Source organism: Vigna angularis, chromosome 7 (assembly GCF_016808095.1).
Source record: "Vigna angularis cultivar LongXiaoDou No.4 chromosome 7, ASM1680809v1, whole genome shotgun sequence".
NCBI classification, from domain to species: Eukaryota; Viridiplantae; Streptophyta; class Magnoliopsida; order Fabales; family Fabaceae; genus Vigna; species Vigna angularis.
Window position 1 is genome coordinate 18445267 of NC_068976.1, and position 26302 is coordinate 18471568.

A 26302-nucleotide genomic window follows, 5' to 3' on the forward strand; every position below is an offset into this window, starting at 1 on the left:
TTCCAAAGTATGACCTTTTACCCATGTGGACAAAAAATATTCCTTCACACATGTTCATACGTCCTCATCTCTATTTCTCTCACATCTTAACACCTTTCCCTAAACAGAAACATACCCTATTCCACACTAGTTTTCATGGTATAACCAAACAAAAAAAAAAACAAAAGAAAAAAGGTGGTACTTCTTGTTGTCATGGATGAGTCATGAGCCACCTGTGATAGTATTTTTAAGTAGGATTTAGAGTGCCTTAGGCAACTTACACCAACTCATAAACCTATGATAGTGGAATACCTATTATCAAACCAACTTTGTTTTAACTTGCTTCATTGGAGAATCTAAACGTAACACAAAGTTAATAGATCTATAAGAGAAAAATTCATTAAGAAAAAATAACATAAATGAGACTTAAATCTAATTCATCTAAAAAATTCACGCCACTCCTAACCTAAAACCTCATAATAATAAAGTTTCTTATTTTCATCCAATTTGATATTTAGATTCACATTTTCATTCTGAACACAATGCAACTCATTGGTAGCTGTTATGTTTCAGTTTCTCATTCCAACTTTGTTCAATCTTGACTCTCACCCTATCTCTTTTAGCTGACATTGTTGCAGTTAATGTATAACTTTGGTCACTTATCCTAAAACCAAATTCAAAGAAACGAATAAAAGTGTCCTTGGGTAGCTTTTACAGGTTTCTTTTGAGTAAGACACTGTTTACTCCATTCTTAATTCATCAACAACAACAACCTTATTGAAACAGTCCAAGAATTTGATGTCCCACAATGGTGCTATTATGTTGTATTTTATGGTTTTTATTCCAAATTTGGTGGCTGGCCTTTAATAATTGCAAGGTTGAGGGTGACAACTATGTCTCAACCAATGCATAACATAATTTATTTGTCCTTCAACAATTATGGAACCCTTTTCACAGCAAAAATAAAATGCTTCAACTCGTTTATTGGAACATTTAGCCAAACTTGTCCCAACTGGCAAAAGATTTTGGTCTTTATAAATGATTTTGCTGCCAATAATAGTTTCCACGTGTTCTCAAGAGGACCAAGCTCATTGATATTAGTAATAACACATATATTACTTACTGCAATCATTCGCATGTTTTTGGAGACAAATCAATACTATAAAACTTTCTTTTTTTCTATGTATATTGCACCAATACTAGAGTCACCTGTACAGAGAATAAATAGTAAACTTTTATCAGATATTTAAAATATCTTTTAAACGGGTTAGTTGTTTGTTTTTTTAATTTTATAGTAAATATTTTATTTATTTGTCAAAAAAGAAATATTCCGTTTTATTGAGTATGAACACCGACACTAAAATTAGCCCCGATTTTCTTTCAAATACAAGTGTTAATCACTTGTCATGAATGCTTCCGTTTGTCATTGTCGAAAATGGGTCATTTTATTGAAAATATTTTTAAATGAAATAACCTTTTGAGAGAATTTAAATCCAATTTCTTTCTATAAAATACATTTCAACGTCTAGTTGCAAATAAAATCTCATAGAAAATTAAAAATTTATTATAAGACTATATTATAAAATAACCGGGTTTGATCAGAAGAAAAATATGATTGTTATTCTTTTAAAAAGTTGTTTTTGCGGCTAATCTTTCAACTACTTTATTGAAGTCCCACATCGTAAAGTACATATTAATTAATCTAAATCCCACCCTTATTTTAATTTCCAATGTGAGTCAAATTTGCTCATGATACTAATGTTAAGGTTAAAATCATCTCTTAACTAAACAAAATAGTACAAAAATCATCTTGGATCTGAGTAAATTGAAGTATGAGTACCTTATCTTTGTCCCCATAGTTAACAACAATGTTTATGGTATATCATTTTAATACCATTTTTATCATTAAATAAAATCTAGGTTTCAATCATAATCTAAACTGTTTACCAATAATTGCATCAAACACTGGGAAGTGTAATGAAAAGAGAAAAGAAAATGGTGTGAAACTGAAAGATTAGATTAGTGGAAAGCGGGGCCGATGAGCGTCGGTGGGATTATTCACTCCAACAACAGAAAAATAATTTCCTGTTCAAAACATTCAGGTTGTTTAAAATATCCTAATCCTTATGCAATTATTTTCTCATTTTTTTAAAATAAAATGAATTTACATTATATAAGAGTATATTTTATGGAGGGAAAAAGATGAATTACATTTAAAGATAGTAAAAGAAGATGGTAAGATTATGTGAAAAAATAAGGTGTGATGATGTGTGTGATGAGTAATAAAGGATGATGGGGTCCATCTCCTACCCAATCCCAAGCTGTCATTGTTTGTCAGCACAGAAAAAACTCAAAATGAAAAGAAAACCACAGAACAGAATAGGAAGATAGATAAATGAAGATGCTTTACTTTTACTTATAAACCCACACTCATACTCTCTTCTCTTCTGCATTCTTTACACTCTTTCTCTCTCTCTTTCTCTCTATCTATCTTTCTTTCTTTCTTCTTCTTCTTTCCCTGATCCTCCAAATGAAGAACCTTCTCTTACTTTTTCCCTTTCTCTTTCTCCTCCTCTCCTCCGCCGTCAATGGCGCTCACAACATCACGCACATCCTCGAGAAACACCCGGGCTTCTCCACCTTCAACCACTACCTCACCGTCACACACCTCGCCGACGAGATAAACCGCCGCCAGACTATCACCGTGCTCGCCATCGACAATGGCGCCATGAACTCCCTCCTCGACAAGCACCTCACCCTCCCCACCCTCAAAAACGTCCTCTCCCTCCACGTACTCGTCGACTACTTCGGCGCCAAGAAGCTCCACCAGATCAACAACAGCACCACCCTCGTCTCCTCCATGTTCCAGGCCACCGGAGCAGCAGCCGGAACCTCCGGCTACGTCAACATCACCAACCTCAAGGGCGGCAAGGTGGGCTTCGCCGCCGAGGACAACGACGGCTCCCTCCACTCCTTCTTCGTCAAGTCCCTCCAAGAATTCCCCTACTACATCTCCGTCCTCCAAATCAGCAACCCCATAAACTCCGCCGACGCCGAAGCCCCCACCGCCGCACCCTCCGCCATCGACCTCATATCAATTATGTCCAAACAAGGCTGCAAGTCCTTCGCCGACCTTCTTAGAGGCTCCAAAGCGCTTCCGGCTTTCAAAGAAAGCATCGACGGCGGCTTGACGGTTTTCTGCCCCACCGACAGCGCCGTCAACGGGTTCGCTCCCAAGTACAAGAACCTCACCGACTCGCAAAAAGTTTCACTCTTGTTGTACCACGGCGTTCCCCTTTACGAGTCCCTGCAGATGCTGAAGTCCAGCAACGGCCTCATGAACACTCTCGCCACCGAGGGAGCCAACAAGTACGATTTCACCGTCCAGACTGACGGCGAAGACGTGAGTCTGAAGACGAAGGTGAACACTGTCAGCATAATCGGCACGCTCATAGATCAAGACCCCTTCGTGGCCTACAAGATCAACAAGGTCTTGATGCCCAGAGAGTTGTTCAAGGCCTCCGACGCCGACGACGAAGCACCCGCAGAGTCACCAAAGCCTTCCAAGAAGAAGGGCAAGAAGGGAGTGCACGATTCCGCCGCCGATGCTCCCGCCGACGGACCCTCGTCGGATTCCGAAGATCAGAAAGCCGCCGATGAAGACAGCAACAATGTAAGTGGATTGCACGACGGCGTAAGATTGGTGTCGGCGGCGTTGTTCAGTGTGTTGATTGGATTTTTGGTTCTATGAGAGTATGATAACACAATAATGGTAAAGTCCCATGGAGTGTCGGTAGTATACAGCTGTGGTCAACCATCATTTCAAAGATTCTTTTCTTTCTTTTTCTTTATATGTGAAGCAAATAAAACAGTGGCACCGACATGTTTGAGGCCATGTGTACCTTTTTTTTTTCTTTCTCTTATGTTAGTGTTACAGGTTTTGTATTTATTGTCTGCTTGTTTTTTTTTTATTATTTAATTTCCATTTTCTTCCTTCTTGAGTGTGGGTAGATCTGGTTTGTGGTACCTGCCAGCTGGGATGTGTTCATATAAACAGTTTTTATTTTAATTTGGTTAGATTTTAATGCGTTGTATTGTATTGTATTCTTCTCCATTCTTCTATGTCATAATTATTCTTGCATGGGATTCTACTCTTTCATTTTCATCACATATATTATAAACTAATCAGATTCTTGAAAATGATTAGTTAATAATGATTATGTGACGAAAGTAAGCGCAGATTTTTGTATAATAATGCAAATAGGATCTGAACTTGCACCTGCTTAACACTGTTTCAGTTCTGGTAATTTGAATTAGGTGAAGATTATCTTAGGAAGTTTCTTTTTTAGTTATTACTAAATTTCGTTAGTTTCCTTTTGTTTAAACGATTTGCAGCATTTTCCTTTAAAGCGGTATTTGTTATCAGAAGAGGGACTATAAATAAAGAAATAAAGAAATAAAATTTAATTTTTGCTTGTTTAGTAAATTAAAAATAAATTAAATACAGCATAAATGCTATTATATAATTTGATTTATTTAACTAAAAAAATATAAAAAAATATGTACATAATTAAAATGTATGAAAATAATATAATAATTCTCCTCCCTTGTCTGTGGAACCAATTTTGTCGGTATCATCCCTCCTAAATAAATGTCGCTAATCTACGCACCAAATGTTGTACCTTTGACTAATGAAGTAAACAAGAGTTAAATAAGTTTTTTAACTTCTTTTTTGCTTGTATATTAAGCAGTGGCATAGCATTTTAATTCCAAGTATTTATTTCCCAAACACTAAGATTTCTTTCAGAAGTTTAATTTATGAGAATCAAGGTTTAAAAATTGCGGTCACAATATCATATTTTTGGAGAATTTAAGAACAGAAAATTATTGCGGTATCTCCCTCAAATTATCTTTTTTTTTCTTTAAAAAAATAATTTAAGTAATTGTTTTGTGTGTAGAAGCGAACATCACCAATGAGAATTCAGTTGTACCTGCTAAAAAAATTAGTCAAGTTCAATTAAACGGTTAAAACTTTAATAAATACGTAATTAAAATTTTAATAATCATATTTTTAATGTTTTATAATTTTTTATATGAATTTTGATTAAAATCAGTCTAATCATATTACAGTCAGTTCTATTTAAATCTGATTATTTATGTTTGAATTAATTATATAATTAATTAATTCTGATCACAATTACAGTCACATTCTATTTAAATCTGATTATTTATGTTTAGATTAATTAAATAATTAATTGATTTCTATCACAATTAAAGTCACATTCTATTTAAATCTAATTATTTATGTTTAAATTAATTAAATAATTAATTAATTTTGAACACAATCAATTGATCTCTTTTGGTCTCTTCTATATTTAGACGATTAGTCATGTTATCTAAACCGGTATATAAGATACATAGTAATCATAATAAAATTTGGGTGAAAAACTATTTTATTTACAAACTTATGAATCCGTTAGGCAAGAGTCTTAGTGTTTTTTCCTTTGATTTTTTTCTTGTATTTATAATTATTTTTTGTTTTTAATTTTGCATTTAGATTTTTTTTCATTAAAAATCCACAATACTTTATTTTCTTTTTTATTACTTAACTCATTGATTTTTTTTAGTTACTGCATTGAATTTACCGTCTATTAAAACAGTAACACTTAAAATAGGATAACTGTATTGAACACTTAGGCCAAGTTCATACTAACTCGATACCTGAGTAATTAATAATATAGAGCAAGAATAGAATGATAATTATTTACATTCATTTGATACATTTAACAAAAATAAAATAGTTTTAAAAAAATAAAACTTTTATAATTTTTTAAAAAGAAAAAAATAAAAAATAAAAAAAAAATATATCAAAATGAATGTAAAAAAATTATGTGTCTCAAATAATATTTTTCGATAATATAAAGAAATCAACTTCAGAAAACAGTGCACAAATATCAGATAAGATATTTTTGCTTGCAAATTTTGGTGAACCTTATACCAACAATGGTTAGTGCCACGTTTCCTTCTCAGTATCCATTGGTTCCATTTCTAATCAGTTCTGCATTCGAGACATTTCTAGCTGCTTCACTTAGTACTTTTCCAGGGAAGGGAACATTTTGCATATATATACATTTTTCCTCTGCATCACTCTCAGTCATTAATATATCTTTTACTTAAGATTGATACAAAAACATAATTGAAAATGTACTATTATTGCAGTTATTAATTATACAATCGCAGGGGATCCGTATGCTGTACAACTACCAACAGACACGGATTCTCTATAATCACAACAGTGACTACTTCAAATCTTAACCATAAAAAACAACAGTGCCTACTTCCTAGTTCAAACAAAAAGTGTCTGTTCTTTTTAGCATCTTTTTCTACCTGTGCACACTTACTTTCTTTCTACCTTAACACTCTGCATATCGATGTGTTGTGTCTATTGTTGCAGCAGATTCAATAGAAAGTCTCGCAGGCCCCACTTATTTCAACTTTTACCATGTGACAGTAAAAAAATGAGAGTTCAATTTATCTAAGCAATCGGTTTTTTTTTCTTTTTTTCACTCTCTAGCACCTTCAAACAGAACATAAAAGTTACTGTCCAAGACTATGGTCTCAGATTTCAAAAATAATGCTGCATGAATATTTTCAACTTATAACATCCTAGCTTGTATTTATCTCGCTTTTGTCTCTATCTATCTAGGTGTCTACTATCCATAAATGTTCTCCATATAGTTTACAAGTATATGTAGAGGAAACTTGCAAGGAAATGTCAAGCTTGGTCTTGTTTGGAAGCTAACAAAAGGCTGGCATCCCTGTTGCTAAGATACAGATAGGTTTTTTTGCCAGATGAAGTACAAGTAGGCACGTTAGAAAAACCGGTGTAGTTGCCATCCAACTTTGAAGAACATATTTTTGCAACAAAGTCAAATTGTTCATGTTCTTGCACAAAAGGCTGGGCAGCATAATCTTCAACTGGCATCCACTGAATGAAAAAACGACCCACATTAGTTAAAAGAAAACTACTGAAATAACAAAATTTTCTGGTAACAATGTCAAGATAGATTTATCAGCTTGCAGCCTTCGTTGAATAGGAGAAGTTTAGAATAAAAGCTCAAATTAAGTTGCATGCTAGAAACTTCTTTGTACACATTTTCTGTTGAAATTTCAGTTCATACATTTTTATTAATAACCACAAATGGCAACACGTTTTGCTAGTTATAAGGAGTTGCAAATGAAATGGTAAAAACAACATTTGCACATCCTGTTTCACAATTATCAGGAAATTAACAGAGTGAAAGGTGAAATAATATGGTATTTCTTTTAGTAAACATGAAAGGCTATCCACTGAAATGAAAATGTAGCATAGCATCCTTAGAATGACAATTTATCTGAAAATCAGTGAGCTTCTCAATTGATACCTGCGCTGCCTCAATTTCTGAGGCCTGAATCTGAATGTCAGAGGATAGAGGTTCCAACATGCACACAAACATCAAATCTGATTTCCCGAAGAATGACTTATGGCTTTGCCTGATACCAAAGAGATCAAGAACGTTTATGATTAATGAATGTGCTATTATCAAAAGAACACTATGCATAACATCCATCTTCCATGGCACCACATAATAGTTGATGAAGATAGTGTCGCAGTTTTACCTGAAAGCTAAAAGTTCAACAAACTTTGTCTCTATCTGAAAATAAGAATAAAAGCAATGGCATTAGACTTGGAAACACTCCAAAAATTATGAAATAGATAATATAGAGGAATTACACTCTACTAAATTAAGTTCTGAAAAAATTAAGAAAACCCAAAACATTATCAGCGATAAAAGAAACAAATTAATCAGCTATGGGAGGATCTTATGGCATATGATATATATTAGTAAAGCGTGACAATTTATAAATATTAAATACACATGAATGCTATTATTTTTACAAAATCTCAAGTGGAATTTAATTTACTCTAAAATATATATTATGTGTTTGCCTGCTTACCCCAGTCTCTTCTTTCACTTCTCTAATTGCACCATCACAAAGATCCTCACCCTGCAAATTGAATTCAAAGTTCAAAACACACGAAAAGATAATTTTGAAGATAATAATTTCGTCTATAATAATTTTAATATACTTCATTAACAACTCCTGTAGGCATCTTCCATAGAGCAGTGCCTCCGAATACGCCACTTTTTTCCTGAACCACAAGTATCTGTCAAACAAAAACAAGATAATTTCTCCTGTAACATTAGTATTATGAAACTCGAATGGTAACTGTAACAAGACATGTTTAATTAGTGCACAAAGCAGTAGGATAACCGCATAAAGAAGGTCGAAGGGTGAAACAGACAACAGGTGACAATGAAAGGGAAAAGGTTGATTGAACAAAGAAAAATAATTGCCCCTACGAAATATGGTTCTGTTCTGACCATAGCTCAAAGGTCAGAAGTAGTCTAATAAAAAGTTTGTCCCCACACAGATGAAAGGATAATGTTATTCCCACGAGCGATTCTTTCACAACAATTTTTATAATTTAAGAAAAACAGAAAGAAAAAGTTGTCCTAATACTTAGGAGAAGAAAATAATTTCCCGGAAATCATAAGAAAATGACAAGTCTAAGAAGTATTCTTACGTTTGGAATTTTTGTAATATATTGACAAAAATAACTCATTTTTTTTTTATTGAAAGATTAACTAATATTGAAGTCTCTCTTACATTTTGATATTTTCAATCAAATTTTTATTTAAAAAATTGTATTATCATATATCTATCTTTTTTTAATTGAATATATGTTATTTTATTTTGTTGTTAAGTGAATGATCTATCTAGTAATTTGCATGTCTATGCTTACATGTCTTTATATGAAAAATAAAAAATAATTTAAATAAATTTTAAATTTATTGCAAATATGAGTATTTTTAATTGAATTTCTATGAAAGAATGTTCTAAAATCTTCATACTTTTCTAATAAGTTTCTGCTGTCAATTGGGATAATGTAATCATATGGGTTTTAATCTTAAGCACAATTTTTGACAATAAAAAAAAATCTTGAACATTAATCACTTTAACAAATGACATGTTTTCATATTATAAATTAAATATTAAAATAAAAATAAAATTAATAATATGGAGACACTACATAATGACATCTAATCACAAATTGGTAAAGATAATTTTGATTATTGAACTAATTTTTTTATTGTGAAAGTTCGTGATGTTTTTATTGAGAGTACAACATCAAAAGACCCTATCATTCCATCTTATCCTGTTTGAGAGTAAAGGACTAAAGTAAAAAATATAGAAATTATAAACCTTCTATAGAATGTAAATTTTTAATAAAGATTAAATTAAAAATACATACTTAAATTTATGAGAAACTTAATATTTCTTTTAACGATACAAAATATCAAATCAATAAACCCCACCTAATAACAAAATTAAACCGTATATACTTAATTAAAAAATGTATATATGAAAGGGAGCAAGAATATTTAATCTGGACTCGATTAAAAATACCCAACATATTAGAGAATTAAAATTTAAGTCTTTCCTAAAAATAATCTCACTCGGAGGAAAGCTTACACTTCAACTAAAATAAATTGAAAAAAAAAATTACCTCTTTCTTGTCGTTAACGACAAAAACGGCAACACCCACGCGATGTGAAGCATTTGCAGGAAAGGTATCAGGAGTTTCTGGAATCCATCGCACAAGCATCAAATACTCTGGCTCAGCATGGTGATACTTAAATCCAGCCTAAAAAGGAAAGTGGCTTCTTAATTAAGAATTAGGCTTTCAAAATAAAGAAAGAATACAAAACAATTTTTTTTTTTACCTTGACAGCAGTATGAACAAGATTTGAATGCAGTATGGGCAATTTGAGCCAGACCCCTTTCTTTCTCTGCAAAAAACGCATTGGAAATAATTACTGAAGGTAACAAAAAATGTGTACTGCTTCTATTGGATTGAAAATGTTATGAATCAATTTACCTGTTGCTTCCAATTGTTCATTGAAGCTTCCAATATGGAAGAGAAGAGCTCAGAATCCACAGGCTCCTGATTCTCCAAGCTTACGACAACTCCTCCATAATGATCCTCAACAACACTAAGCAATTCAACCCTTTCAGCTTCCATCTCTTCTTATTGTAACCTAAAACTGGAACAGATTAGCAGCAAAACGTGGTTGCTAACAAAAAACGTTGAGCTTCAACGATTAGAGAAGCCATTTATAATCTGCGAAAAGGTAACTCTTGTATGTGAATTGAAAATCATAGGTATCATAAAAAATGTTACCTTTGAATGAAAAGCATCCGCGTTACTTGATGAGAACGCTGAAATGATGAGCTTTCTTGACCCTTCAAATCTCTGAATCGTCATCCAGAACGAAACTCCATCTAAAATTCTAGGTTGACTAGTTAAATGTAAGAAATTAATTATTCATGACTTCAGTATGAGAACGACAGAAGGACACAAACATAACATTTCATTCTTCAACTACTTTTCAACGCGTTAGGTTAACTGCTTCACGGAATTTATGAATCTCGTGTTTGGAAAATTTTATCTATTTGCTGCTTTTTCTTTATATATGATTATTTTTAATCACCTTTGAAGATTTATAATTTACTTTTTAAAAGAAAATTATTTTATGAATATATTTGGGCAGTATTGAAATGAAACCTAGGTTAGGAACAGTCATTGTTTACCAAGTTCGCTAAGTAGTTAAAGATTTGTATTGTTATTGTTCTTTCTAGTAAATTTCCTTTGTTGCCTATTGCAAACCATGAATGCGTCACCTTACTATTACAAACCTAATCCAACATTGCAAGCCATGTCAATCTTTAATGCTACCATGCAATTGTTTGTGCAAGTTGAAAGTTTGTATGGCATTAAACAGTCATCTCAAAGCCATAGCTAGGCAGGCAAACCAATTTCCATCATACACTTAATAGATTTAATCCCGACTCAGTTACCAAGTTACAACATATTGTCCTAAATAATTGAATGATAGGGTACACCTAGTTATCACCATGCTCTTCTGTGTCATGACTCGTCTTCAGCTTCAGCAGAAGCAATTTCTGAATCCAATTTGTTCATTAATTGCTCGCTTACATGCTTGGCAACAGATATCATATCAAGAATGATGCTTGGATCCAGCCCTACACCTCCTCGTTTGGTTATGCCACAGATGTGCCCTTGCCTATTAACAGAGATGGAAACGGCAGAGTTCATTTGTGATTCCTCTTCTGACGTTGCATCCACAATATAGTGCCTCCCAATCTAGAAAGGAGAGATGGTAAGAAACTATCACAATTATGGTCAAAAAGAGAAGATAACACATGCTATACCTTAGTTAGTGTAACTATAACAGGGACTCCAGATGTGTCAAACTGCAGAAACTCCTCGTCGCTTACATCAACTTCTGGTTGCTCATCGTTGGATGCTCCAGCAGCAACTTGGACTCTTGGAATACCTGTATTGCACAAAGCAGCCTAAAAGAACAATAGTTATTAGCTGCATTGGGGTTTTTCCAGTTAATTTTGAAAATATGTTTGCATATGGTATTAAGGAAATCCATGAGAAAAATCTCATGAAACTGACAGCAATTTGGTCTGTGATATTATAAAGACTACAGAAAACAGCTAGTAAAAGGATAGTTTTAACTTTAGCTATATGAAACAACTAGATAAGAGACTACAAGGTTTAGGTATCTAACTTTTAACCGTTTCCTTATATAAGTCTTTTCAAACAGCCCACACAGTATCAATGGCCAAACTATGGTAAATGAACAAGAAAACTTGAAAAGTAAACATTTAAAAATGACAACATCAGAAAAGGATGACCTCTGCAATGCTAATTATTATAACCACAAATCCACCACCATAATCTTTCCCAGCTTTTATGGTATATCATTCTATTTTTCATTTTAGGTTGTACCTTAATGGCAGCGCCTAGAGCATCCAACAAATTTCCATCTGAACTAACAACAAGCCCATCAATGTAAAGATCCCAACAAATTTTTCCTTCAACCACAATAAGTGATGAAAGGTCAACTCCAGCACCTGAGGAAAAAAACCACGAGCCCAACATATATATTAAAAAGAGGCAACAACAAGGAAGGAAAATGATATGGTAGTGATCATAATCTTCACCCAAGAAGGAAATAGACCTGCTCCACTTTTACCACCCAAGAGACAGTCTTGAAGAGCATTTGACAGCTCTGCTGCCAATTCATCACCCCCTCTACCCTATATACAAGCCAGAGAAAGAGTACCAAATAGAATAGTAATTTTGAAACATTAGAAGCCATATATTGAACAAAAATGACAAATAACACAACGATAATAGAAAACATTAAAATGGATGAAAATGTAAAGGTTATTAATCCAATGCACCATTTAACTATAATTAAAGCTTTTAAGGATTAATTTATTTGGTATGCTATCAATTTCAATGATCATGGTACTTAAAGTTGAATGACATGAAAAAAGAAGCAAGAAAAATAATAGAATACGCAACCTCAAAGGCTGGCTCTGCAGTCGAACTGCAATCAATATATATAGAGACTTTTCCTTTGTCAGGTTGCAACAAGCTTGGCTTTCCAAGTTCAGCCTGCATTGTGTAGCCAATATATCATGGTTAGTAAAATAACACGTTCAATTTACAAAAATTGTTCATAGTATTAATATTAAACAAAAGGATATTGCAATTTAAAACATAAGAGACAAACATTTTAACTTTTAACCAACCTTAATACTGGCAATGACATCTGTGGCACCCATTCTGACTCGAGCTGAACCATTTGCCTGCCAAGCAGTTAGTTTATCAAAGAAGAGATTAGAACTATTTAAAAAGAAAATTTTAAATGGTCTGCCAGCCAAATGCCAAATGATTAAAGTATTACCTGGGGAATCACTCCAGTTTCAACCAAGATTGGTCGATATGTCAATCTCTTTCTACCATCACATCGAAGATCATGAGCAATGCCACCTTGTATGAAATGTTTTTCTCCGAGAGATAAACCCACCATACCTGTAAAACAAGATTTCCTCTTTTGAAACTTTGTAACTACAAGTACAAATCGGAAACTCTTAAATACTGTGTTATAAACTATTTCTGTATCAAGCCTAATTGTCAAGCCAAGATAGCAGTGTACCACTATGTTACAGTCTAAGTTGTAAGTATATACTTTCTGATTATCCATATTATTGCTGATGGGAACAAAATGATCTTATTAATAAAGTGTATCCCTTCTCAATTCAAATTCTTAGTATTTGAATACATCTCAGAAGCATGCTTCCCTCCATGCGGAACAATATAGTCTAAAATCATTTAGAATGATTTTCCCAACCTGCCGTTTGAGTTACCAAAAAGCAGAAAGTCATTAAATTGAAATAAGGAAACCAATCCTGACTCAGATATCTCAAATGGTTGTCATCATTGGCTATTTCTTCCACTGATTTGTCAAACAAACTCTCTTTCGATACACAGGCAATTAAAAAAATTAACTCAACTGTTAAAAGTTCTAACGGATACACTCTAATAAAAAAATCAGGTTCACAAGACAAAAACACAAATAATAGGTCTCTGGCCTTATAATAAAAAACATAGCCAACCAAAGAGGCCCAAAATTTTGAATTATCAAATAAATCCAAGCGCAAGGGACCTGAGTTTCGAGGAGCACTACAAAGCCACATCTTAAACACTAAAAATAGAGAACACAAAACTTACGGGACCTGAATTTTCTTGCACACTGAAACCAACCATCATAATATTTACAAAGCATTTGAAGACCAAAATGGCATTCCAAGGTCCAACCTCAGGACCACAATATTCAGGGGTTAGCCAAACTACCCCAGATAACAGCATATACAAGCATTAAAAAGACTATAAACACATCAACCAAAAGTAAGATCATCGAGAAATCACATAGCTTACGGTACACGTGCAAGATAAAAATCTTAAATTGAAAAAATTGTTAAGAACCTGAATTCGGGAGAATTGGTGGAATTGGCGGATAGGGGGGCGAGTGAATGAAGTGGGCAGACTCTTGAGATCCCTTTAGAGACGAATGCCGCCTTGGAGCGGAGGTCAGCGGTGGTTGATACACGATAGTTGGAGGAGGGAACTAAAAATTAGGTTTACCCATTAAATATTTTAAAAGTGCAGTATATTTTACCCATTAAATAATTAAAATTGAATAAAAATCTATTTGTCCTTAGAATATTACTCATACTATTAAGTAGATATGTCAAGTCAGCCCCATTAACAAGATTTGGCCCTAGCCCATGTGGGTGGGGGCCAAAAAAGCACACAGAACCAAAAAAAATCTTTTATTGAAAAAGCCCCCAAGGCTAAAAGCCCCCAAAGCCCTATGGGTCAGGGCCAGCCCATGGGTCTTTTTTTTACAAAAATTTATGTACAGAAATATAAAATCATCATATCAAATTATACCAAACAGATCACTCACACAAGGCATTATGCAGGCACCAAAGAATAAAAAATCTAGTCAAATCAATCCTGCATTCTTTCTTGGTACATGGATATCAGGGAGCAGCCAGTTAGTACCAAGAGAAAAACATCACCATGTTTCATCCATCAATTACTACTAAGATAAAAATAAACAATGTTCCATTTGTCAGATTCAGATTCAGTACAAGACAACACCAGAGTCATTGCTCATTGACATCCAGAGATGTTTCTTCTCCGCAAGCTTTATCAACACAACATAAGTATATTAAATAGATCCAAATGTTGTTATTAAATATGAACCAACTAAGTTTAAAGGTCACAAAATCACTATTAAAATCATTATAGCTAACAACATAAAGCATAATATGAAAAGACAACAACATATTAAAATCATGATATTAAAATTATTTATCCATATATGAAAAGACAACAACATAAAGCATAATACCTAATATGAAAATTCAAACAAAAAAAGAATGTTATCTTAATAAGAAAAAAAGAATATCCCACCCATTCAATACTCAGAATGCAGGCTTCAGGAGTTCAATAAAACAAAAAATAAAACAAAAGGCAGATAAAACAAAATGGATCATTAGCAACATTTACCCGTTATGTTTTTATACCGTGGAGTATCAATCAAAAGTGCAATACCTGTTAACAGAACAAGCAGTGTATTGGTTGTCCGCGTTTAAAACTTATAGGTAATCAACAAACACAATATTTAAAAAACGAAACCAACCAAAGGAGAACAACAGCAAATTAACAATATAATAACATGAAGGAAAAAATTACTAAATTTATTGAATCTGAAATTGAGAAATGATAAAAATTACATTGAATAAAAATAATACTTCTTCTTGAAGCTTAAATTTGTTTTCTTGTGAAAGTTATCTTCTTAAAAAGGAAAATACTATATCCATATGATGCATATCATGGAATAAAGAGACCGGTCAATCTTATAAATTATAAGTTATAATGCAGTGTTCACTCAAATGGTTATAATGTAGTGTCATATAACTCTTTCCTAATGAAAATGACACATCAACTTTTCATTTTAACCTATATTCTCTAGCCAATTTCAAGGTTAACCACTACTCACCCCCTCATAAAGTTATGTAAATATCATTACACAATCTGGTTTTCTGCCATCTGAAAATTATATTTGGATATCATCTAAGATATTACCGTCCTAAGATATCAAAAGTGCTTATCACTTCACACTCATAACATATCAAACACATTTTACTGACAAGGATTAATAAGAACATTTAAGAGATTATATTTGTACATTTTATGATCCGCCACATTGAATTCTTGACAGTCAAAGAAGGGAGCTGAGAAGAAATTTTTTTTCACCAAAATCCTAAAGGGGCAACTGAGATAATGGTGGGTCCATTTTGTATGACACTTGGTTTCCTAATATCCATGCACCAAAGTTGCAAAGGAAGAATGCTACGCATACAGACAAATTTTTACATACTTTCCTTCAACAAAAAAACAATTAAACCCTTGACCTTTGTCTACGAATACATTGGATAGCATTTTCTGCAATCAAACAAAATCAATATCCAAGAAAACTTTATGGGAACCAGTTAACAATTTTTATTTAAAAGCCACAATTTCTGACACCATTTGTTTGAAAATTCTCAAAACATAATCAACAATTAGCACTTTGATGGGAGAGACTATATCTATATATATATATATATATATATATATATATATATATATATATATATATATATATATATATATATATATATATATATATATAGATATATATATATATATATATATACACATACAATTTTGTTACTTGCTTTAGGTAAAAAAAGGGAAAATGAAATTCTCAGAAAAGGAATCTGCAGGGGTCTCCATAAGTGATTTGGTAGCTTATGAATCATTGATGAAATGGGACACAACAATCTTTAGAAAAAACACGAAAGTATTTGAAAGAAGCTAACCTTGATTCTTCTTTGCCGCCTGTACCACCGCTGCCGTCAAGAGCTGTTGTTGACTCTACTTTGTGTTGTCGTCCACCATGCGCCGCCGTCTTCCGTCGACTCTGTACTGTCGTCTGCCGTCTACCTATGCTGCGGTTGCTAGCTCTTAAGCAAGTGTTTGAACAGAATAATTCAGGGTCGAAAGAAAAAATACGTTGTTGGGGGCTACGGGGCTAACCCGGCCCTAATTTAATCAGAGCCCCATTTTATGGGGCTTTTGGGGTCAGGGGCTTTAGAAAAGCCCCCTAATACATGAGTCAAAAAAATGGGCTAAATTATAGGAAAGGCCAGGGCTGGCCTTGGAACTAAAAAGTATATTGACAGCTCTACTATTAAGAGTAATTAAATTATACTAATAATCTTAAAAATACTAAAAATCATGTTACATAATTCCTTAAACCATGAAAAAAATTCAAATTAATTTATTCTGAAAAAGAATCAGTTAACTTTAGCAGAAATATTTATTTTTAGTTTTTTTTTATTAACTGACAAAGAAAAAAAAAATCATTCCACAAAACTGATTCTAAAATGTATTATATATTTTAGAAAGCTTATTTTGAAAATTTTTATTTGAGAAATACATTTTATAATGCATGTTTCAAAAAAAAATTATTCCAAAAATTATATTTTAAATATTTTATTCCCTAAATGATGTTTTGGAAATTTTGGAAATCTTATTATGAAAATTACTTTACCAAAGGGTAGAATGGTGAGTTTAAAAAGTATGGGAGTGCAACTAGAAATTATGGGATGCAGTAAGAAAAACCCTTATTAATATTTTAATATTTTCTTCTCGTACCCTCCTTAACCAAAGAGTATAGCCCTAGCCCACTCCTCGTGCAGGTAAAACGGCATCTAATTCTTTTTTGGTACTTTATTTTCTTTTCACACCCCTACAATTTTAATGTTTTACTTAAATACCTCTATCTGTTATTTTTAACAAAAATCTCATTCCTTTCCTAATATCTAAAATATCTTATGAGTCGTGTTTGTGACATTTAGAATGTGTGACCGAATATCTGTCGGTGGTTTAATAGACTTCTATAATATGTTCTTTTTTACATATTTTTATATTATCATAATAAATTTATATTAAATTTAATTTCATAAAGTGATATTATATATATATATATATATATGTGATGATTTAGTTATATATTTAGTGGATGTAGAGTAGAAAATATAAGAGCAAAAATTATATCTCTTGAAAGTAAAATACAAATTTAAAAATTTAGCAACTTGCAATTTTAATTTTTACGAGTTTAATTTATTTATTTTTCTTGACTATGTTTAAAATGGTTCCTTTCTATATTGATGGACCATCTTTGAAAATGAAAATTGCAATGTTATGTTGAATTGAGTCGTTCTTGCTTGTCTTGTTAGTCTAACCAACCTTGTTTCATTAAGCCAATAATCAACAAACATCAAGAGAAAGCGAAAGAAGAGAAAGAGAGGAAATTGATAAAATTTTGTACCTTTTCTGAGTACGTGTTACTTACGTGAGGAGAATTATTTTGTATTTATCAATATTTGTATAAACGAATTTAGTCATAATTTATATATATTATAAATATATTAAGTAGTGAGACATAAATCGAAGGTTAATGTTTTTAATTCCACGACATGAATATTTAATAGGTTCTATGTTTTATTTGATATTTGTGGCTAAGAGATGAACTAGGCAATTGATGATTAACGGGCAAACGGTGAAAAACTGCTCTGTTTTCCGTTGGTTTTGACGCTAACAACGTTAATAAGAGGAAGTAGAGTCTTACACGTACCAAACCTACTGTGTCTTCCGTTTTTGTCTTTAACGCTGAAACTGAAGCAGAAGTCAGTTACTTAAACTGTTCCATTTGAAACTTACAAGCAACTGCATCCTACGTTGTCTCTCTTTCATTCTAATTCTGTTTTTCGCCATATACATACCGATACGTTTTCTTTCTCCTTCAGAAAAACTATGCTATACGTTACCAACATCTAAGGTTTGTAGAACCTGTATTCACTGAAGTGGAGAGCTACGTTGCAGGTACAATGATTTTGATTTCAGTGGATTCAATTCGCTTAGCTATTTTTTTTTCAATTCTACATGAATATTTGTTGTTACTGCAATATTAAATTCTAGTTTATGCAATATTTTTTGTTATTATGTGTTTAACATGACTACTGATTGATGAGAAAATAACTGATATCAAATTCTGGGTTTCGTTGACAGTATGATATGTTTGATTTTGCTTTTTGAACTTGATTGGTTCACTCCCAGTGATGCATAAGATTAGCAAACTTTCATGACCTGCTTTATTCTCTGTTTTTTGAACAATTTAATGTGTTTGGACTGATTATAAGATGAACACACCATGATTTTTGGAAGAAAATAAAATCATGGTGAGTTCAGTTCATTACAAGTGCTGTACTAATACTAGTAGTACGACACATTAAAATCTGAATTTGTCGGCAGAGTTCAAAAATTGATTCTGCACGTGTCATTTTTCTTTCCTTACTGTTTCCATGTGTGTGGTGTTTCTTTGTAAGGTGACTTCAATTTATCGCAGACGACAGAAACAATGGCCATGCAAGGTTGTTATTGTCATCATGTGAAGTTGGTAACTCAAAGAAGAACACTGGACAGTCTAAGTTTTTCAGGCTCGATTTCGGTTAATAAATTGTCGAAGAACATTAGGACAACAACGTGTGATCCATCAAAGAGCAATCCGTTTCCAAAGTTTTTGGTCGTGAGAATGCGACAGACAGAATTGCCTTTGCCTGCCTCAAAGAACGGAGCAGCAAATGGTAGAGCTGTTAAAATGGTACGAACAACTGAGCTGGTGAACAGAAAGACAATGTCAGCGAATAAGGTAGAGAAGACAGTGAATGGTTCAGCTTCGAAGGTTAATGGGACAAGTCAAGTGAGAAAAAGACCTATGCCAGTCATGACCAAGACAGTGAAGTCTAGAACTAGAACATCTAGAGCACTTCCATCGTTGGAAGAGCTAAAGGTTTTACCCTCAGATGAAGGTTTCAGTTGGGCCAATGAACATTACAGCTCCTGGCAGAGGTCTATTGATGTTTGGTCTTTTGTTGTTTCTTTCAGAATTCGGATTCTGTTGGACAACTCAAAATGGGCATATATGAGAGGCTTCACAGAAGCAAAACAGGTAGGTTCTGAATTTTGCTTGTTGCCAAAAAACTAAAATACTGTTTTCCATTCTCACTTGACTTGTAGTCCTAGGTGGTGGAAACAAATTAGTGTTTTATTTTATCAAATTGGTCTTGGTCATGTTTCTGTTTGTGTTTTTGTGCTGTAGCTGAACTGAGAATTTTTTAACATTCATTAGAAAATCAGAAGGAGGAAAACTGCCTCATGGTTAAGAGAGTCTGTATTGCAGCTTGGTCCAACTTTCATTAAACTTGGTCAGTTGTCATCAACAAGGTCGGATCTGTTTCCACGTGAATTTGTGGATGAGCTCGTAAAATTGCAGGTATTTCTTCTGTCATTTTCAGGATCATCATCGTAGACATTTCCTATTTTTTGTTAATAAACGAAAAGGGCTAGTTTTTTTGAGTAAATAGAGTGAAGTCATCAAGATTTATTTATATTTTGGACTAGTATACAAGAGTTTTACTTGATAACAATATAACATTGTACAGGACATGGTTCCTGCCTTCTCTACTGAGAAAGCAAGAAAATTTATTGAGAGTGAATTAGGAGCTTCCATTGATATGTTATTTAAAGAGTTTGAAGATCGACCAATTGCCGCTGCTAGTCTCGGTCAGGTGTTTGATTTATATTTTCGTTAAATTGAAAATTTGACTTACACTTTTAAATTACTGCTGTTATTAATATGGTAACATGAATTCCGGGGACACATATTTGTAGGTTCATCGTGCTATTCTGCATAATGGAGAAAAAGTAGTAGTCAAAGTTCAAAGGCCAGGTCTGAAGAAGCTTTTCGACATTGATTTGAGTAAGTTGTGCTCATTTTGTTTCGTGAATGTTAGGGATTCGGGAAGGGATTCGGCCAATGTCTAGGAGACCGTTTGAGTGTAAAACCGTTCGGCCTTTTACTGTAGCTATAAGACGTTCGGTTCCTCTCGTCCTCTTCCATTCTGGTCCGGCAGTCCTCTCCCGTGCGGATCCGGCAATCCTCTCCCGTTCGGTTCTGGCAGTCCTCGACCGTTCGGTTCCAGCAGTTCCATCACGTTCGGTTCCGGTCTTCTCACGTTCGAATCCAACAGTCTTCTACCGTGCGGTTCTCTTCTCCATATCTTTATGCCGTTCGGCTCCTCCCCTGCATGCAACCGTTCGTTCTGACCAATATCGTTCGGTTCCCTGGCAGACCGTTCGGTTCCAGCAGTTCCCTCACGTTCGGTTCCGGTCTTCTCACGTTCGGATCCAATAATCCTCTACCGTACGGTTCTCTTCTCCATATCTTTATGCCGTTCGGCTCCTCCTCCTGCATGCAACCGTTCGTTCTTTAATGACCAATACCGTTCGGTTCCCTGGCAGACCGTGCCTATTCCAAACTGACCCCACACTCTTGGCGGCTCCCGATCGGCCTGGGTGATTGGCCTCGGCCTCCGACCGTGTCACCTCACCGCTTGTTCGTCCCCAAGACGACTGATCTTCTATGGCCTCGGATTGCTCGGCCAATGACTGGTAGACCGTTTTGACTGTACGATCGTTCACGTTCGATGCTGGGAAGTAGTCTTCCGCGGTTCCCGACTGCTTACTGGCCGCCACCCTTTCAAAGATGGTACCCCTGTTCCGTTCTCCAAATCGCACCACCACTGCCCCCTTCAGACCTTCCCAAGAACGATTCTTGGCTTTCTCCTTCCAGGCTCTGAACCAGTAGCCAGCGCTCCCCTCCATACTGATGTCAGCTAGACGCAACTTTTCCTCCTCTGCCACAACTTGCAACTCGAAGAACGTCTCTGCCTTAGAGACCCACCCCAACGGATCAAACCCTTCGAAAGTGGGTAGTTCTACCCTTTTTCCCCGATTAGGTTGGGCGTCTCTTCGGTCTTCATCCAGTTCCTCCTCCGAGCATTCCCTTCTCCTCTGATTCTCGTTAACAGAATGTTGATCTTCATCTACAGACCCTGGACTGCCTTCTAATCCCTTTTCCTGGGTCCACACCCTTCCTCCAAGAACTCGCAAGAGTTCTCTAGTTTCCTGCCGCATTTCTTGCATATTTTTTTTCCATTCTGCTAGCTCCCTTTTCTGTTCGCTGATCCTCCTTTCCCAAGAATTGTCTCTTCCTTCCATCACGCTCCTTTCCCCAAGAATCCGACACCCCTCTCCAAATGGGAATCCGGCAGTTTCTCGATTACTTCTTGATCCTTCACCCCACTCCGATCCGGCAGGTCGGATCACTTTGTTAGGGATTCGGGAAGGAATTCCTAACAAGCTCTCTCTCTCAAACACAACAATCAAGAACTTGTAAAGAAGGAATAGTATGAATGGTATTCACAACAATGAATCAAGAATACACTGTATCTTAGGAACTTAACCTCCTCCACCTGTGCTAAGACCGGTCAACACATACAAACTACACAACTGGCTAACTGAAACAATAAAGGGTCCTAATATATAGGCATTTTCCCGCCTCCTCACTTAACTGATTAACAGTTAAGTGTTCTGTTTCCCTTTTCTCCTTTCCTATACTCTCTAAGTCCTAACAGTGAATGATTTTGTTTGTTATTCTGACATGTTTGCTTGCTCTATCCAGAAAACTTAAAACTGATCGCAGAGTATTTCCAGAGAAATGAAGCTTTTGGGGGTCCACTCAGAGATTGGATTGGAATATATGAAGAATGTGCAACGTAAGTAATAAGCTTGGAAGTATATCGTTATGGAGATTTCATGAAGTAAATCATATGTTAAATTAACGTCATTGCATATCAGTAATTTCACCTTCTATTATTCCAATGCTTTCTACAATTTACAGTGTTTCACATGCTACTTTGCAGTATTCTGTATCAAGAAATTGACTATATAAATGAAGGAAAGAATGCTGACAGGTTCCGACGAGATTTTAGAAACATAAAGTGGGTTCGAATACCTGTAAGTTTCTTGCTGCAGCACTAACATAACATCCAATTCCAACGTGTGAAAAATTTTAGTGTCTAACAATTGTACTTTACTTTTGTTGTAGTTGGTATATTGGGATTACACTGCCTTAAAGGTGTTGACCATGGAGTATGTTCCAGGTTTTCCTCCTCATTTATGCGATAATTTAGACATTATTATAATTTATGTAGATTTGTGCATTAATAGACGAAAAATTATAGAATCTTATGTAATATCCTACTGTATGAAATAAAACATTAGAATTATTTTTTAAACCTTTCTTTTTTTAGTTGTCTATGAACTTTATTTACAACTGCTCCTAACTCTGATTTCTCCTGGCACAGGTATCAAAATAGACCAGGTGGATACGTTAACTTCTCGTGGCTATGATCGATTACGAATCTCATCACGTGCTACTGAGGCGTACCTGATTCAGGTGCACAATCTAATAGCAACATCTGCTATGTTTAATATGGTTTTCGGTTTGGTTACAGATATTAAGGTACTAGATTATCATTTTGTTTTTGTCTTACAGATATTGAGAACAGGTTTCTTTCATGCGGATCCTCACCCTGGAAATCTTGCGATTGATGTGGACGAAGCAATTATTTATTATGACTTTGGCATGATGGGAGAGATCAAATCTTTTACCCGAGAGAGACTGCTTGAACTTTTCTATGCTATGTATGAAAAGGATGCCAAAAAGGTCTTGATTTTGTACTACCCTTGGATTATTTAAATTTACAACATTGTCTTTTACTTCTAACTAATAAGAAATCACAAGTTGCTATCAAGGAATTTGAGATTTCCAACACTTTTAACTGATGAACTTTGCTATCCATCTTCAGAGTTCTTAAAACATAAATAATAGTATACCAGAAACAATGATGCAGGTTATGCAACGCCTTATAGAGCTGGGAGCACTCCAACCTACTGGGGATCTGTCTTCAGTAAGAATGCAAACTATTTGCAGTTCAAATATTCTCATTTTTGTCTTCACTCTTGGCTTCTTAGATGATAAATTTACCTTCCAGGTGAGGAGATCTGTACAGTTTTTCCTTGACCATTTGCAAAGCCAGGCACCAGATCAGCAGCAGACCCTTTCTGCAATCGGGGAGGTTGGTCAACACTGTTACATTGCATCAGTGAATTCATAATATTTTTGCTGTTTGTTTCACTTGATTACTACAAATTATCTGCAGAATCTTCAGTCCACAATTTATTATTCAATGCTTTCTGTGTCAGGATTTATTTGCAATAGCACAAGACCAGCCATTCCGTTTTCCATCTACCTTTGCCTTTGTTCTCAGGGCTTTTTCAACACTTGAAGGTGTGCATCTTCCCAATTGGAAAATTCTCCTACAAAAAATTTGAGCATGTCCCAGTGTTTATTATTAGTTTCACATTAGTATATAAATTATAATATGGTAACATCATCCTTTCTGGTGAAAAAACTAACTTCTTTAAAATGAATTAAAAGTAAGTTTCAGTAATGATTCTTTCATTTTTCTGACAGGCATAGGCTACACACTCAATCCAAATTTCTCCTTTGCAAGGATTGCTGCACCCTATGCACAGGTTCAGAGTTCAGATAGTCCATGAACAATTATACTTCCCATACTGCATTAGTGCTCATACTTTCTTACTACGTTACAGGAACTTTTAGATATGAGGCAAAAGCAGATTACACCACCACAGCTTGTGGAGGAGATAAGAAAGCAAGCAGATGATGTACCCCACACACACCTCTTCCCTGAACTTTGTTTGTTTTTGTTTTTTTCTATGATGTTTTTTTACATCTATTTGATGTGAAGCATGTACTTATGCTATTGTTCAATGTGATGATCCATTTGAATCGATAACTCTGGTGTAATGCTTTTAGGCTAGATCCTACACCATGTCAATGCCATATAGAGTTCAAAGAATAGAAGAGTTTACAAAGCAACTTGAAGCAGGGGATCTAAAACTTCGAGTCCGAGTTCTCGAGGTCAGATTAGAAAAATGATACCTTGACACACATAATTTTTTTTCTATTAATTTGATATTATACCTTCTTACTTTTTATCCTCTCTTAAAAAAGTACAAAAAATTTACATTTTTATAACTATTTTACCTTTGTACTTTGTGTCAAATAAACATAAAAATATGTCATGTTATCGTTATTCTTCAGTTTATTCATAGTTTTTTTGGTTGCATTATTTTTATTCAGAACCCTTTTTGTAAAATTGAGATTAATGAAGTTAATTTGGCAGTCTGAAAGAGCTGCTCGGAAAGCAACGACTTTACAAATGGCAACTATGTATACCGTGTTAGGAGGAACTCTGCTAAATCTTGGTATCACTATGAGCAACCAAGGCAATGTAGCTATGGGAAATGGATCTTTCATTGCTGCAGGTTACTTTATCTTACAAAGCTTATTGTCCAATCATGTTCAAATTTCTTCATATGACTGATAGATGTAGCATTTGATTTGAATGTGCAGGTATTTTTATGACACTGTTTGTCAGATCCATGCAAAGGGTAAAGATGCTTGATAAGTTTGAAAAAATGATATAATAATTGCTTACCAAAATATTCGATTCTTTCAGGCTTCTCTAAACTTCTTTTGTCTCCATTTTATAATATTGAATTAAATTTTTTTTCTATGATAATGTTTATTTTTTATTTTTTCTTTCAAATATGACAATTTCATAATTTATTTTCTTTCTTTATTTGACAAATTTGACTTTGATTATAATTCTCACCTGCTTTTAGTTATTTCCTTTCTCATCGCTTACTTTTTAGTGTTTGTTTCAAAGACGACTCGATGATTTTAAAAATCTAAATCAAATTTAAGAATACAATTTTTTATTTATTAATAAAACAATTTATGTAAAAATATATCATTTTTGTGCTTGGCTTTAAGTCCCTAATGTCTCTTTTATAAAAAGAAACCAAGAAAGAGACATATACGGTTGGCAAATAACATTAAGTGACGGATCATTAATTATTTGTTGACTTAAGCAACACTCCTGTTCTTTTATACTTGTTTGTTCTTACTGTATTAGGAAGTGAGATGTAGTTGCAATAACATTAAACTGATAGTGCATTAATTCTTCATTGACTTAATGCAGAACAATATAGTATTAAGAACCTCCATTATTATATATTTTTAATCAATGCATTTCAAGACACATTTTTATGTATTGTACTTTAGTTTAATATTTACAAGTACCATTGTCGGATTAAAAATAAACAATTTCTAAAATCACTAAAACAGAAATAATTTCGAAGTAAATTCTATTTCCGGAAGAAAATATTAGCAATTCCCTGTTTGTGTATAATTTTAAATATTTTATTAATTTTTGAGTTGAAATTTATGAAAAATTGTAAAATTTATTGAGTTTTTATTGTTTCTTTATTAATTATGTCATTGGTAGAGAATATTCATCTTTTATAAATCATTTTTGGTATAGTCTCACATTTCAGAAGTCAAAAGTTTTAATTAAGTAATTTCACTCTTCAAATTATTTTTCACTTAATAAATTTTATAAAATTTATAGTATAAATATATTTCAGATTAATAAATACTAAATTTAATTAATCAAAGATTTTATAGAGGAATTTTCATCAACAAACCAATCAAGGTTCTACAAGAATAAAATACAATCTCCGATATCAATTTAATCAAATTTATTTATTTTTAAATAAATCTTACGATACAAAACAAATTACATATTTATCATTATAGTTCAATATCAAACCATTTCATCACAATATATCAACTTACAATTCAACTTCAATCAA

At 33.8% G+C, this 26302-nt stretch overlaps 4 protein-coding genes across 7 annotated transcripts; 2 read left to right on the forward strand and 2 right to left on the reverse strand.

The window, feature by feature from the left end:
• The first annotated feature begins 2169 nt into the window (after positions 1–2169).
• LOC108336255 (fasciclin-like arabinogalactan protein 2) lies at positions 2170–4120 on the forward strand. Its single transcript, XM_017572638.2, has one exon. The coding sequence runs from the start codon at positions 2510–2512 to the stop codon at positions 3728–3730; it is 1221 nt and encodes a 406-aa protein (XP_017428127.1). The 5' UTR covers positions 2170–2509; the 3' UTR covers positions 3731–4120.
• Positions 4121–6172: 2052 nt separating this feature from the next.
• LOC108337854 (nudix hydrolase 2) lies at positions 6173–10568 on the reverse strand. The gene is made up of 9 exons (XM_017574455.2): positions 10268–10568; positions 9965–10124; positions 9810–9875; positions 9593–9730; positions 8111–8188; positions 7978–8028; positions 7639–7673; positions 7404–7512; positions 6173–6967 (listed from the first exon to the last, which is right to left on the reverse strand). The coding sequence occupies exons 2-9, from the start codon at positions 10106–10108 to the stop codon at positions 6755–6757; spliced, it is 834 nt and encodes a 277-aa protein (XP_017429944.2). The 5' UTR covers positions 10109–10124; positions 10268–10568; the 3' UTR covers positions 6173–6754.
• A 144-nt stretch (positions 10569–10712) lies between these two features.
• On the reverse strand, positions 10713–16596 carry LOC108337855 (uncharacterized). Of its 3 annotated transcripts, XM_052880224.1 has the most exons (10): positions 16408–16594; positions 15050–15094; positions 13958–14099; positions 12876–13003; positions 12721–12777; positions 12491–12583; positions 12141–12219; positions 11909–12033; positions 11320–11463; positions 10713–11251 (listed from the first exon to the last, which is right to left on the reverse strand). In XM_052880224.1, exons 4-10 carry the CDS (start codon positions 12999–13001, stop codon positions 11015–11017), a joined length of 861 nt encoding a protein of 286 aa, XP_052736184.1. In that variant the 5' UTR covers positions 13002–13003; positions 13958–14099; positions 15050–15094; positions 16408–16594; the 3' UTR covers positions 10713–11014. The 3 variants fall into 3 exon arrangements, with proteins under 3 accessions (XP_052736184.1, XP_017429946.2, XP_052736185.1); XM_017574457.2 differs by lacking the exon at positions 13958–14099 and having other exon boundaries at positions 16408–16596; XM_052880225.1 differs by lacking the exon at positions 15050–15094.
• A 1727-nt stretch (positions 16597–18323) lies between these two features.
• Positions 18324–25180, forward strand: LOC108337851 (protein ACTIVITY OF BC1 COMPLEX KINASE 7, chloroplastic). 2 transcript variants are annotated; one of them, XM_017574452.2, is made up of 18 exons: positions 18324–18475; positions 18999–19601; positions 19782–19925; positions 20095–20220; positions 20324–20411; positions 22176–22269; positions 22417–22510; positions 22602–22656; positions 22861–22952; positions 23052–23222; positions 23410–23466; positions 23551–23634; positions 23762–23846; positions 24033–24094; positions 24173–24247; positions 24399–24503; positions 24769–24910; positions 24999–25180. In XM_017574452.2, the coding sequence occupies exons 2-18, from the start codon at positions 19011–19013 to the stop codon at positions 25070–25072; spliced, it is 2139 nt and encodes a 712-aa protein (XP_017429941.1). In that variant the 5' UTR covers positions 18324–18475; positions 18999–19010; the 3' UTR covers positions 25073–25180. The 2 variants fall into 2 exon arrangements, with proteins under 2 accessions (XP_017429941.1, XP_017429940.2); XM_017574451.2 differs by having other exon boundaries at positions 18328–18475; positions 18979–19601.
• The last annotated feature ends 1122 nt before the right edge of the window (positions 25181–26302 follow it).